This window comes from Lemur catta, chromosome 1 (genome assembly GCF_020740605.2).
Source record: "Lemur catta isolate mLemCat1 chromosome 1, mLemCat1.pri, whole genome shotgun sequence".
Lineage (NCBI taxonomy): Eukaryota > Metazoa > Chordata > Mammalia > Primates > Lemuridae > Lemur > Lemur catta.
Genome location: NC_059128.1, coordinates 116,404,060 through 116,417,920, shown reverse-complemented (window position 1 = coordinate 116,417,920; position 13,861 = coordinate 116,404,060). Strand labels below are relative to the sequence as shown.

The 13,861-nt window shown below is 53.7% G+C and overlaps 1 protein-coding gene and 1 long non-coding RNA gene across 4 annotated transcripts in view; one reads left to right on the top strand and one right to left on the bottom strand.

Annotated features, from left to right (window-relative positions):
* CACNA1A (calcium voltage-gated channel subunit alpha1 A) overlaps positions 1 to 13,861 on the top strand; it is a 227,678-nt gene that overhangs the window by 204,534 nt on the left and 9,283 nt on the right. For 2 of the 3 annotated variants that reach the window (XM_045550620.1, XM_045550628.1), the window contains 5 exons: positions 112 to 227; positions 1,635 to 1,785; positions 2,760 to 2,887; positions 5,170 to 5,266; positions 7,730 to 7,835. In XM_045550620.1, the coding sequence (XP_045406576.1) occupies positions 112 to 227; positions 1,635 to 1,785; positions 2,760 to 2,887; positions 5,170 to 5,266; positions 7,730 to 7,835 (598 nt within the window). Of the gene's footprint in view, positions 1 to 111; positions 228 to 1,634; positions 1,786 to 2,759; positions 2,888 to 4,183; positions 4,281 to 5,169; positions 5,267 to 7,729; positions 7,836 to 13,861 lie in introns of all 3 variants that reach the window. The other variant, XM_045550624.1, reaches the window with a different exon arrangement.
* LOC123637461 lies at positions 10,375 to 10,984 on the bottom strand. Its single transcript, XR_006734883.1, has 2 exons — positions 10,878 to 10,984; positions 10,375 to 10,527 (listed from the first exon to the last, which is right to left on the bottom strand). It is a non-coding gene; the product is annotated as an uncharacterized LOC123637461 (long non-coding RNA).

Sequence of the window (13,861 nt, the reverse complement as noted above, 5' to 3'; positions counted from 1 at the left end):
GCCCTTAGGCAGGGGTGGGCCAGGAGAGCCCGGCTCAGAGAGGCACCCGTGGAGGTTGATAACTTTCCAAAAAGTTATCAGGGGCCTGGCCAGCACTCTCCAATTCCCCAGGTGTTTGGCAACATCGGCATCGACGTGGAGGACGAGGACAGTGACGAAGATGAGTTCCAAATCACTGAGCACAATAACTTCCGGACCTTCTTCCAGGCCCTCATGCTTCTCTTCCGGTGAGAGGGGGGCGTGCCCTCATCCATTTCTTCCAATAGGGCGTGTGCTCTCCTCCTCTTCCGGTAGGGGGTGTGCCCTCCTCCCCTCCTGTGGGGGCGTGCCCTTCTGCTCTTCCGGCAGGGAGCGAGCCCTCCTCTTCCGGTGGGGGGGCATGCTCTCGTATTTCTTTTCCAGTGGGGCTTGGGATGGGCATACAGGACCCAGGTATCCTGTTAGGGAAGGAGCTGAAGGCCCTGGGACACAATCATGGAAGGCATTTTCCAGGCGTTATCTCCTTGAATCCTCCTGACCACACTGAGAGGCGGGGATTCTTAGCAATCCCATCTGACAGATGAGAAAACTGAGGCTTCTTGATGATGAGACTTGATTCTTTGGTTTTTGATCCTAGCTGCATGTTAGAGTTCCTTCACTCATTCAGTGGAGTTTTACTGAGCACCTACTGTGTGCCAGGCACTGCTGTAAAAACTAAGATAAGCCAGGCACAATGGCTCAGGCTTGTAATCCCAGGGGATGAGGAGACTGAGGTGGGAGAATCGCTTGAGCCCAGAAGTTGGAGTCTGCAGTGAGCTACGATCACAGAACGAATCTGTACAGTGCCATTTATGTGAGATCCTAGAATGGGCAAATTCATTGAGACAAAAAGTGGAATAGAGCTTGCCAAGGGGGGATGGGATTGGTGTTTAATGGGTGCAGAGTTTCTGTTTGCAATGATGAAAAAGTTCTGGATGTGGATGGTGGTGATGGTGGCATGACAATGTGAGTGTACCTAAGGCCACCAAATTGCACGCTTCAAAATGGTTAAAATGATAAACTTCATACTATGTATATTTTGCCACAATAAAAAAAATTTTAATCTAACAACAAAAAGAAAAAGAATGAAGGGTCAGTAGGTCAAGCCTCTCGGAAAGCGTGACATTTGAGAGACACTGGTAAGGGAAGGCACCCATGTGGATATCTGGGGAAGAGTAGGCCAGGCAGAGGGTACAGCCAGTGCACAGGCCCTAACGCAGGACTGTGGCTGGCACATTTGAGGACAGCAAGGAGCCCAGCGTAATTCAGGCAGAATATAGTAAGAGGTGACAACCACCTGGAAAGAAGGGTGCTTTTTAAAACACACCGATGTCCCCCGGCCCCACTCCATACCAGTTGAATCCAAGTCGCTAGGTTGGGGCATTGGCATTAGCATTCTTTCAAAGCTCCCCATGGGCTTTAATGCACAGGTAAGGGTAAGCATTCCTCTCTGAGCTCCCAGTAAAAGGAGGTGGTCTCGAACCTGGGACTCGAACACCTGCCTGTCCAACTCTAGAGCCCAAATGCTTAACCTGTGTGCTTTACCTCCCTGGAAGGCATTGGTGTCCAGTTGGAGCTGGGTGCCCGGGTCCCTAATGCCTCCTCCCTGTCCCCAGGAGTGCCACCGGGGAAGCTTGGCACAACATCATGCTTTCCTGCCTCAGCGGGAAACCATGTGATAAGAATTCTGGCATCCTGACTCGGGAGTGTGGCAACGAATTTGCCTATTTTTACTTCGTTTCCTTCATCTTTCTCTGCTCATTTCTGGTGAGTCCATGGACGTTGGGGGACGTTGGGGGGTCCCTAGACCTGGTTCCCTCTCAGGGGAGTGGGTTTCTCCAGGCTGGGTGTTGTGATGCACACGTGTAATCCTAACACTTTGGGAGGTCGAGATGGGAGGATTGCTTGAGGCCAGGAGTTGAAGGCCAGCCTGAGCAACATAGCAAGACCCCATCTCTACAAAAAATTTCAAAGTTAGTTAAGTGTGGTGGCATGCACCTGTAGTTCCAGCTGCTCAGGAGGCTGAGGCAGGAAGATCACTTGAACCCAGGAGTTCAAGGCTGCAGTGAGCTATGATCATGCCACTGCACTCCAGCCTGCATGACAGAGTGAGACCCTGTCTCTAAAAAAAAGAAAGGAAAAAAATAGAATGTGGCTATGTAGAAGACTCATTCCCTCGAAAGCTTCTCTGAGTCAGCCTGTGATTAGGTGAACCAAAGTTTCTCAGCCTCAGTACTGTTGACATCTGGGGCTGGATCGATGTCTGTGGGAGGGGCTGTCCTGTGCGCTATAGGGTGTGTAGCAGCATCCCTGGTCTCCACCCTCACGTTGCCCCTTCCCCCAGTTATAACAACCAAAAATGTCTGCAGACATTGCCAAACATCTCCTGTGGAGAGCCAGAATCTCCCCCTTATGAGACCCAGTGAAATATGTCACTTTGGCCTTGTTGGGACAGGCATAGGCATGGGAGGATTTGGGGTCATGGTGGTCCCCTGGATGTTGCCCCCATTTCACAAGCCTCCCCTCCTCTCTCTCTGCCTTTGTTTCTTTCTATCACTGTTGGTCTCTGTCTCTGTGTCTGTCTCTCTCTCTGGGCCTCCTTGTGTGAGAGTGTGTCTCTCCTCTGTCCGCCATCTCTGTCTCTCTCCCTCTCTCTCTGGGCCTCTGTGTTTTGGTCTCTCTTATTCTTGTTCTCTTGCTCCCCCCCCCACTCTCTCTCTTGGCCCTTGGGGTCCCCGCAGATGCTGAACCTCTTTGTCGCCGTCATCATGGACAATTTCGAGTACCTCACCCGAGACTCCTCCATCCTGGGCCCCCATCACCTGGATGAGTATGTGCGTGTCTGGGCCGAGTATGACCCTGCAGCTTGGTAAGGAGTCACCCCAAATCCTCCAGCCACAAATGCCTGCCTCTCCCTGCAACTGGAACACGGGCTAGGTCAGGCCCCAGACCCTGGGGCTCTGGGTCCCTGGGGTCCTAGCAGGGATCTCACGGAGGTCAGTCCAGAGGAGAGAGATAAGGATTATAACCCTCACACACCCCAGGTTAAACACTTGGGGGGTACCACCCCAGCCCAAACCCCAGACTTTCTGGGGGAATGAGAAAGGAAGTCACCCATAAGGAGTTCTGCAGAGCCCTCTCCTCCCACGAGTCTCTCCTGTCTCTCACTGTGAAGCCCCCAGATGATGAAGACATGTTAACCAGACCCCAGGAAGGAAGCTGGAGCCCTGTCTACCTCAATTCTCTTGGAAGTGTGGGAGCGGGACTGGCCCGCCCCTGGCAGATGGGATTGGCTGCAAGATCAGAGTGGCAGAACCCAGCTCCCATTGGGACCCATGAACCTTGGAGCGGGTGGTCACCCAAGCCAGGGGAAGACACAGAGCCTCAGTGGCCCTTGCATCTTCATGGCCACAAAGGGATTTGAGCTCTCCCATCTCAGCAGACACCAGAGTGCCCCCTTCTGGCCAATGCGTGATGAGCGATGATTTCAGGGTATCGGCTGTCTTTCGTGCATGTGTACTGAACACCCGATGAGCACCAAGCCCTTGAAGGCCACTCAGGGGCACCGTCTAGGTGCTCAGAGCCCACCAAGCACTAACTTGAGGATTCTAGTTGAGGCTGGCCTTGGGGCCTGAAGGCGCATGACTGGTGGGGGGCCCTCAGCCGCCTGAGCCCCATCTTCGTCTGGTGTCCGCACTGGAGGGGAGGCCTCACGGGAAAGGCAGGGAAAGGTCCAACTTTCTATTCCTGCAGCCCCAGATGAGTCTTCCATGAGACCAACAGGCTGGGGAGAGCCACGGGTCTGGGGCTTGACTTTTGGCTGGTTCCTAACTCTTCCTTTTTTGATTTTAGGTCACAGCAGTTGGATGCTGTCCCCCTGTCCTCTATTCCACGAGCCCCCCAGTGTAGCCCATGTAAATTGTGGAGGAGGCAGATACAGACAGAGCCCAGGGGAGGTGCCCCCCAGTTCAGAGCTCCCGGCACACCCGGGTCTGCAAGTGTCTGGGAATGTATTGGGGACCTTCACTTGTCCCAGATATCTGCTACTTCTTCAAGCCAGGGGGACCCCATCCCCTGACATCATAACCTCACTGTGTGCCTGGGGAGCCGGTGTCAACACAGCTGTACCCCACGCCTCCACTAACCCCCTTTCTTCTCCTTTCAGCGGTCGCATTCATTATAAGGATATGTACAGTTTATTGCGAGTAATATCTCCCCCTCTCGGCTTAGGCAAGAAATGTCCTCATAGGGTTGCTTGCAAGGTTTGATATCCACTAAAACCTGCTAGCATCCATGGAATGAGTGTGGCTTGGGGTTCTCCAATATATATATTTTATATATATATATATATATATTTCTAAAAAAAATGGAGCCAGCTCTCTCTCTTGCATTAAACTAGAAAACTCTCTTAGCCAACAGAATGCAGTCATGTAGACTCGATGAAGCATGGAACATATTTCTTCCTTCCCTCCAGGCTTCAGCCGTCTCTGCTTGCTCTTAGCTGAAGCTGCTCATCCCGGGGTCTCAACGGCACCCCAAATCAGACACATCCCCTGGGGGATCGTAACTTGGCATTGACCCCCACCCCACATCACCTCCACTCTCTCCCCATCTCCCCCTTGCCTCCCAAAGCCCCCAACCCTCCCTCCACCCCACCCCCACCCTGGCCCCTCCCCCCCACCTAGGCCCCCTCAGAGACCAGCCTCAGCCAAACCAAAGACCTTGACCCAACTCTTGGAATGCCAATGAACCCAAGCACGGCTCCTGGTCCTCCAAAGCGAGACTCCAGAATCGCCCTTCCCTCCGCACCGCACCCCAGAGCTGTAGCTCGGAGTCCAAGTTCAATCTGACTTTTCTCTCTCTTTCTCTCCCTGCTCCTGAGCAGTAAAATAATCTTTTTTTTTAATTGCCTTTTCTTCCATTTTTTTCTCCTCTTTTCCATTTATTTGAAATAATCTTTTTTATCATTCTCTGCATCTTTCTCTCTCTATTTTTTCGGCCCGTGTGGTTCTGTTGTTTTTTTTTCTTTCTTTCTTTTTCTTCTCCTTTTTTCTGTTTTTTCCCTCCACCGCCCTTCCTTTGGTTCTCTGTCCCTGTTTTTTTTTTTTGGTTTGTTTTTTTCTTGTTTTGTTTTGTTTTCGGTGCTGCCAGGGGCCGCATGCCTTACCCGGACATGTATCAGATGCTGAGACACATGTCTCCGCCCCTGGGTCTGGGGAAGAAGTGTCCGGCCAGAGTGGCTTACAAGGTAGTCTACCCTTGCCGACCACCGACGTCCAGGCGCTGGGGACATTTTTTTTCTTCTTAGTGCTGACCAGAAACACCCAGCTGAGTCTCTTTTTCCAACGTTTCTCTTCTCTTCTTTTTTTTCTTTTTCTTTTTTTCTTTTCTCCCTGAGTAAATGAATCATGACTATTCCTTAACTCTACGCAGCACACTGTGTCCGTCCTTTCTGATAAGTGTCTTCGTGTTTTGAGACTCCATTATGGCCGACATGCCGGGGGGGAGGGGGAAGGGAGTGCCCAGGTCCCCACACACCTGGTCCCCCAAATTGCACACAAACACGCTTCTTCGGGAAGTCAATCGCGCCTCCCTTCTGCCCACCCAGAGGGCGGCCCCCAAGCCTAGGCCTTGCAGAGAGGGAGGGCTTTGGCCCCGTCTTTGGTACCTTCAGCCCCCAGGTCCTTGTCCCTTACACACACACCTGAAGCTGATCTCTGACCTAGGGCCTTGGGGGAATCTGAGACCTCCCAAGGAGCCCCCAGAGCCTTTCCTCCCCACCCCACCCTCCCCTGGAGTTGCTTTCCCATCACCCACCCATCCCTATCCCCCAAGACACCCAACATGCCTCTCCATTGTTCCAGAGTGGGCAGGCGGGCCGCAGCTGGACCCCTGGACCGTGGCACACTGATGCAGGCCATGCACGCTGCCTTGGCAGGGGCCTGGGGCGGGCAGGCACCATGGCCGACCAGGGGGTGGTGCATGCTGGCTGAGGGAGCGAGGGTCCTGCCGCCAGGCGGCCGGGCCGGGCCACCCCTCTAAACCCCTGTCCCGGAATCTCCCTTGGCGCCCAAGGACAGATGCTCTGTTCTCTCAACTCATCCATGAGAAGTTCAGGGATGACCTTTAAAGAGTCCCTTTACCCCCTAAAAATTACCCCATAATCCCATTCTCCCATCCACCTTGTCCTTCCCTGTGTCTGTGTCAGTCAGTGCTGTCCCCATGCCCCTGTTCCTCCCTCCGTGCACCCCTCCTCGCCTCATCTGTCTGCTTCCCCTCACCTGGGGACGAGGCCACCCTGCCAACATCTCAGACAATGAGTCCCTCCCTGAACCCATCCCTCCCCCATCAAGTTTTCCTCTTGTCACTTGTCTTGTCACTCTGTTTAGCTGAGTGTGTTTGTGTATGCAAGAGAGGGAGGAAGAGCCCATCCCCTCCAGTCTCTGCAGGGCCACTGTGGGTTCATAAGGCACCTTCACGCAAATTTGAAAAAGGCACCCTTTCTACAGACCGCTTTGTCTGTTGGAAAATTTTTGTGATCCACATATGTGGTGAGAACAAGTTGCTTTTCTGCTGTCAGCAGGGAAGCTGTTGTATTAAATACACAAATCTATGATTTCCAAGGTGGGGAGCTGTTTGCGCAGTACACAACCTGCACGGCTATGCACAGTGGCCCAGTGCGCGCACGCGCGTGTGTGTGTGTGTGTGTGTGTGTGTGTGTGTGTGTGTGTTCCTCTCTCTCTGTCTCCCACCTCCTTCCCCACCCTGCCCCAACCCCACTCTCGTGTCCTACTCTGGGTTTACTATCCCCTTTCCCATCTACAGCCCTGTGTCTCCTGCCAATGTGTGTCTGAATCCCCACCAGACCGGCCCTTGACCGCAATCTCTGTGCCACCTCAGGCTGGGCTGGTGCACACCAGCCCAACATCCTCTCCCGTGCCACCAAACACAGTGGACAGAGCCCCTGCCTGGGACATGGGGAATCTTGTCTTCCCTGGGCCACAGGGATACCCCCTTTTCACCCCTTCCCCCTGCCATTGCACAGAAAGCCAAGATCCGGACATGCCCCTGAGATACACTTTCCACGGAGCTATGAATGAGTCTCGAGATTCCGTCTGCATGTGCCCGTCTGTGCTGTTCTGTGTGTCACAGCCTCGCTGCATGCCCGCGAGGGGCCTGCCCCATCAGCAGGGGCTGCCTGCCTGCTGCTTCTCAGAAGAATGATGTGGTCTGTGCCCATCTGGTCTGTCCCGGGCTGGGCCGAGCCTGGGGGCTGGGGGTGGGGAGCCGCAGCCCCCACCCTGCCAGCAGCTGTGGCCGTGGACCCCTCTGCCTGGCTGTTGCACGTGCTGCTGGGATCTGCTTGTGCTCTTTTTCTTTGGGGTCAGAACAGAATGGAGCCATCTAGAAGAATTCTGGGGCAGGGCAAGGGTTTCACTGAACCCCCCTGGACATGCCAGCCCAGGGTCCAGCAGGTGGGAGGAAAAAAAGGCTTGGGAGCCTAGGAGAGCCCCAGTGGCCTCCCTACTGGCCATCAAGGGAAATAAGGAAACCAAATCCCGGGACAGGTAACCTGAGGGTGGGGGACACTTCAGCCACCACCGCCGCCTTCAGAGTTCTTCCTGGGGCTCCCTGGGTAGGGTGGGTGTGGTTCACAGGGCACCCGGGAGGGGTGCCAGGAATGACTGTCCTCGCCTTGGGTTTCCTATAGAGGCTTCTGCGGATGGACCTGCCTGTCGCAGACGACAACACCGTCCACTTCAACTCAACGCTCATGGCTCTGATCCGCACAGCCCTGGACATCAAGATAGCCAAGGGTAAGGAAGGGTGCAGACAGGAGCAGGCAGGCAGGACAGAGCAGAGCCAGGGTCTTGGAGGAGGAAGTAGGGCACAGTGAGGGAGTCCCCCTCTGCGCCCGAAGCCAGAGGAGCCACTATCCCTGTCCTGATCCTCATTCACTTATTCGTTCAGCAGACATTTAGTGCACGCCTTCCGTGTGCCAGACTTCCCTCTAAGCATGGGGGGCCCAGCAGCTTACACTTACGGTAGCAGTGGGGAGGGGTCCTCCACTAGGGAGGTGAGGGGATGAGTCACGTGGATGCCTGGGGGGAAGGTGCACCAGGCACCAGGACCAACAGGCTCAAAGGCCCTGGGGGAGGGGTGAGCAGAGCGAGGGGCACCTGGTCACCATGTTGAACTGACTGGCCCTCTGAGTGAGGGGGCGCTATGCAGCATCCACAGCAGAGGTTCCCTCCGGCCACTGTGGGGATGACAGACTGGGAAGAGGCCAGCACAGGGCCTGCTGACTTAACCCAGGTGAAGGCAGGATGGCAGCTTAGACTGAGAGGGTGTGGAGTGTTCGGACTCTGGTATTTCCTGAGGGTCGAGCCAGAGGGATGGCTGACAGATGAGGTGTAGGGGTTGGGGCTCCTGGAGGACAGGGCTGCCATGTCCTTAACAGGAATAAGGAGGGAGGCCAGATTTGGGACAAAGGGCAGATGAATGTTTGCTGCAGAACATGGACATGGGGAGTTGGAAGGGGCTCTCCAATCTGTGGCTTAGCGAAGAGGCCTGCAAACTGGGTTGGGGATGGAAAGGGACTGAGCATGAGATGCTGACAGATTTTAAGCCAGGAGATGGGACGAGCTCACCAGGGGGAGGCATAGAAACTGAGAGACCCCCCAGAGACAGAGTCTGGGGCTCACTCTCCATCATTACAGGAGACAAAGAAGGGGTGGCTGGGGAGACAGGTGGAGACCTGGGCAGTTGGGTTCCTGGAGGCTGTGGGAGGTGACTTCAGGGGGAAGGAGACCAGCTATATCAAGCACTGCCCAGGAGTGGCCAAGGATGATGAGGACTGCAAGTGACTGGTCATCATGGTCACTTTGGCCAGGGAAGCTTTGGGGAAAGGGCCAAGGCCCCTCTGCCTGGAGTGGCTTTTGGAGGTCTGAGAATGGCTATGATGTGGCTCAGTGGCCGACAGGACAGCAGGGCAGAGGGAGGGGCTCAGATCATCAAAGAAAATGGGACAGAAGAAGGGAGTTGAGAGAGGACCCAGGTGGATGGTCCAGCAGAGGGTGGGAAGGGGCAAGCCTAGCAGAAGCCACTGGGAGACCAGGTGGATGGAGCACTGAGCCTCAGGGGCATGTACTCCTTCCAGGGTCCTGAGGGCAAATGGGGGATGATGTGCTGAGGCCACTTGGCACGACTCAGAAGGCAGTAGCAGGAAAGGCAGGGGGTGGGATGGGGTGGAGGGAAGATGTTCGTGCCAAGAAACATAACAGGGAAGGCAAAGAGAGCACAACGAGCCACCGAAAAAACCGGGAAAGAACTCAAAGTCACCAAGATGAGGCTGGTGGGGGATGGGGGAGGGAAATCAGGTCTGGCACCTGGTGGAAGTTTCTTGCTCATGAAACAAATCACAGGCAAGTGGCCCAGAATTGCCGGGCAGCTTGATGCATGTCACCACTGTGGGCCCAGGTTCCGTCCATGTTGTTGCTCTGCACCTGCGCCCAGCTGCTCCCTCATCAGTGCGGCTGAAGCTGGTGGGGGTCTCAGCCCAGGGACTTGAGGAAGTAGAAGAGGGAGGCGGCAGTTTCCTTGTAATCACATCCAGTGGGAGAGTCACGTCCCACCTGCTCTGTCCTCACTGTAAACCTTGGTGAGTGACCTCATCCTCCTTAATCCTCACTTCCTGTATTAGCGAACTATGCTGCTGCGTAATAAATGACCACAGACTACACAGCTTGAGACACACCCATTTCTCAGCTCAAAGTTCTAGACTGGGCCCTCCACTCAGGATCTCACAAGGCCAAAATCAAGATGTCAGCCAGGAAATAGATTCTTAGAAGAATCTACTTCCAAGTTCATTCCAGGTGTTGGCAGAATTCAGGTCCTTGAAGCTGCAGGGCTGAGGTCCCTATTTCATCCCTAGTTTAGCTTTTATCTCCTTGGGTGCATCTAATCCTTCCCATGCTCTAGTCCTCTCTGACCACCACCACCCTTCTGCCACCAGCCTTCCAAGGGCTCACCTGACTGGGCCAAGTCCACTCAGATAATCTCCATATTTTGAGGTCAGCAGGCTTGGCCTATCAATTATATCTGCAAAGTCCTTTCAAAGCAGTCTCCAGATCAGTGTTTCACTGAAAAACCAGAATCTCAGGGGGAGAGAGTTCTAGAATTCTGTCTGCCACGGTTCCCTCACCTGTAAAATGGGTCTAACAACATACCCACTCTTGTTACACGATCCTTTCATAACCCAGCCACTGTTGCCCTCCGGGGATCTGCATTCGGGGGTCCTCAGACCACCCTTGGGTTCAGTGATTCACTGGAAGGACTCAGAGCTGAGAAAAACTGTTGTTCTCGCAGTTACAGTTTATTACAGTGAAAGGATAGTTTCAAATCTGCAAAAGAAAAAGATGGTGCATAGGGCAGAGTCCAGGAGACACCAGGCATAAGCTTCCAGTTGTCTTCTCCCAGTCAAATCCCATGGACAGCACTTAATTTTCCCTGCAATGTGTGACAACACGTGCAGTGTACTGCCAACCAGGAAGCTCACCTGAACCTTGGTGTCCAGGGTTTTTATTGGAGGTTGGTCATGTAGGCATGGCTGACCTTAGTTACTCAGTCTACAGCCCCTCCAGAGGTCACACTGATACCACCTGTTCCAAGGCCCCAAAGACACTCTTATCAGACAGGACATTCCAAGGACTTAGAAGTCACTTCCCTGGAGCAGGTCAAGGGCCAGTCTTTTACTTTGGAATGTGCAGGGTTTGGACAACACAGGCCTGCTGAGCTAGTTCTTACTGCACAGAACCTCTCTTTGTGACCTCAAGAAGTCTGGCTTCTATGACACCTACCAGATTCCTTTCTTGAGAGTTTCATACACTCCTGGGGGCCGGGCGCGGTGGCTCACACCTGTAATCCTAACACTCTGGGAGGCTGAGGCTGGAGGATCACTTGAGGCCAGGAGTTCAAGACCAGCCTGAGCAAGAATGAGACCCTGTCTCTACAAAAAATAGAAAAATTAGCCAGCCATGGTGGCTCCCGAATGTCGTCCCAGCTACTCAGGAGGCTGAGACAGGAGGATGGCTTGAGCCCAGGAGTTCAAGGCTGCAGTGAGCTATGATGAGGCCACTGCACTCCAGCTTAGGCAGCAGAGTGAGACCCTGTCTCGGAAAAAAAAAAATGACTCCTGGGAATGTGCCTGCATTTGGCTCCTACTCCAGATGCTTCTCAGCTCCCTGAAGGCCGTGCTCCCCAAACCTCTGATCCAGAGGACCCCTCCCCATCCTGTCCTTGGTGAGGGTTCCAGGCCCCTCCCAGAGTTCACAGCTGAGCCAGGCTCTCAGGGTTAAGGAAGGTTGGCAGAGAGCGTGGGGACAGCAATTATAACAGTGATGACAATGGCAAGCGTTTTAGCAGATGTGAGTCTCAGGAGAGCATAACAGTCTTCATTATCAACAGCTCAATTCACTTTCTAAACACACTGAGCTTCCTTTCTAGCAGGCTGGGGGGCTAGGGAGGGGGTAGGGATTAACCTCATTCTTCAGACTCGAAAAGCGTGCCACCATTTTGAGCTGGAGACTTGGGAGAGAGGAGGCAGGTCCCTGTCATTCTCTCTCTCTCTCTATCCTCCTCCTCACTCCGTCCATCTGTTAAGTGATTCACTAGAAGGACCCAGAACTGGGAAAAGCTGTTAAACTCACAGTTACAGTTTATTACCAGGAAAGGATATCACTCCAACAGATGTTTCTCTCTCCCAACCACCCCCCTGTTCTCTCCAAAAGAATCTCATTCTTGTCTGGGGAAAATGCTTCTCTCTTCATGTTTCTTTTTCCTCTAGACGTTGTGTCTGGACCCCAGAAGCCCCTCTTCTCCCCCAACCCTCTTTCTTGCCCCGGCCCCTGCCCCCAGCAGAGCCGACCATGTGCCTGAACAAATATAAACAAACACTGGTTACTGGGGACCTCACCTTCTCCAGACAGGAATGCCTTTTGCCATTGTCACAGAAAGGGGCAAAATCCGGGCTGACCCCACCCAGGGCCAGCCCAGATGCTCCTTTGAGGTTCCACATGGCCAACCTGCCAAAGAGCCACTGTCCAGCCCTTTCCTCCCAAAGCCGGGGGCACCGTGGCCAGAGCCCAGGCTCTGTCTGGCGTGGGCTCTGCAACAGCCCGGAAGGTGCTGGGGTGACCCTCATGAGAGCCACAGGGCTCTGACCTGCCGTGGCTGCCCAGCATGTCATATCAGCCTGAGACTGGCAGCCATGTTTGGTCACAGCTCTTTTTTTTTTTTTTTTTTTTGAGGCAGAGTCTCGCTCTGTCACCCAGGCTAGAGTGCCGTGGCATTAGCCTAGTTCACAGCAACCTCCAACTCCTGGGCTCAAGCGATCCTCCTGCCTCAGCCTCCCCAGTAGCTGGGACTATAGGCATGCACCACCATGCCCAGCTAATTTTTTCTATATATTTTTAGCTGTTCAGCTAATTTTCTTTCTATTTTTAGTAGAGACGGGGTCTCGCTCTTGCTCAGGCTGGTCTCGAACTCCTGGGCTCAAATGATCCGCCCGCCTCGGCTTCCCAGAGTGCTAGGATTACAGGCGTGAGCCACCGCACCCGGCCTGGCCACAGCTCATTGAGCAAGAGCATTCATTGAGCGCCTACTGTATGCCCAGCCCTGGCCTCAGAACTTGGGATAAGGCAGCGAAAACCAAACAAACCACCTGTTCTTGTGGGGCTGAGAGGGAACAGGTGACTCTAAACACAAGAATTAAGTAGAGTGCTAACATGTTATACAGTGAGAAATCCCATGGGGGGAAAAGAGCAGGGTGAAGGTTTGGGGGCCGGGTCAGTGGTTCTTCCAGAGGCAGTTCCACCCCCAGGGGACGAAGGGGAAAGTCTGGAAACATTCTGTGGTTGTCACCGCTAGGAAGGGGCTAGTGCTAATGGCATCTGGTACGTAGAGATCAGGAATGGTACTTACTGTCCTACCATGCACAGGACAGACCCGGTGACAGAGAATGTTGACCAGAGACATGAAGAATGACACAAGGGAGGGAAACACCCTTTGGCAGCCAACTCTGGGACCGGGGACCAGTTTGTGGGTGATTGGTGCCCATTTGTAGGGGTACCTCCTACCCTGAGAGTCCCAGTGTGTTAATAATTCTGTGCCTGAGAAAGACTCACCCTCAAGGGAACCCCATGACCTCAGCGGAGGGTCACCTTGAAATCAGCTAAGGATTTTCCTATTGTTTAAAGGCAATGACAATCTCAAGTGCAAGTCTTCTAGTGAATTGAGGCAGAGTCTAAGGTGAGGGTTCTCAACTGGGGTGATTTTGTCTTCCAGGGGACACCTGGGAATGTCTGGGGACAGTTTTGGTTGCCTGAACTTGGGGCATTAGTGGAGATGCTACATCCTACAGTACACAGCACGCACCCCCACAGCCAAGAATGCTCTGGCCCCAAACGTCAACAGTGGTGCCTTGGCCAGGCGCGGTGGCTCACTCCTGTAATCCTAGCACTCTGGGAGACCGAGGCAGGAGGATGGCTTGAGCTCAGAAGTTCGGGACCAGCCTGAACAAGAGTGAGACCCCGTCTCTACTAAAAATAGAAAAATTAGTCAGTCATCATGTTGTGCACCTGTAGTCCCGGCTGAGGCAGGAGGATCCTGAGGCAGGAGGCTGAGTCCAGGAGTTTGAGGTTGCAGTGATAGTTATGATGCCACTGCACTCTAGCCAGGGCAACCGAGCAAGACTCTGTCTCAAAAAAAAAAGAAAAAAAGTCACTTTCTGCTTATATGTTTCCTGTTTCCCATGGAGAAAAGGAAGATGCCTGATGTGGTAAAC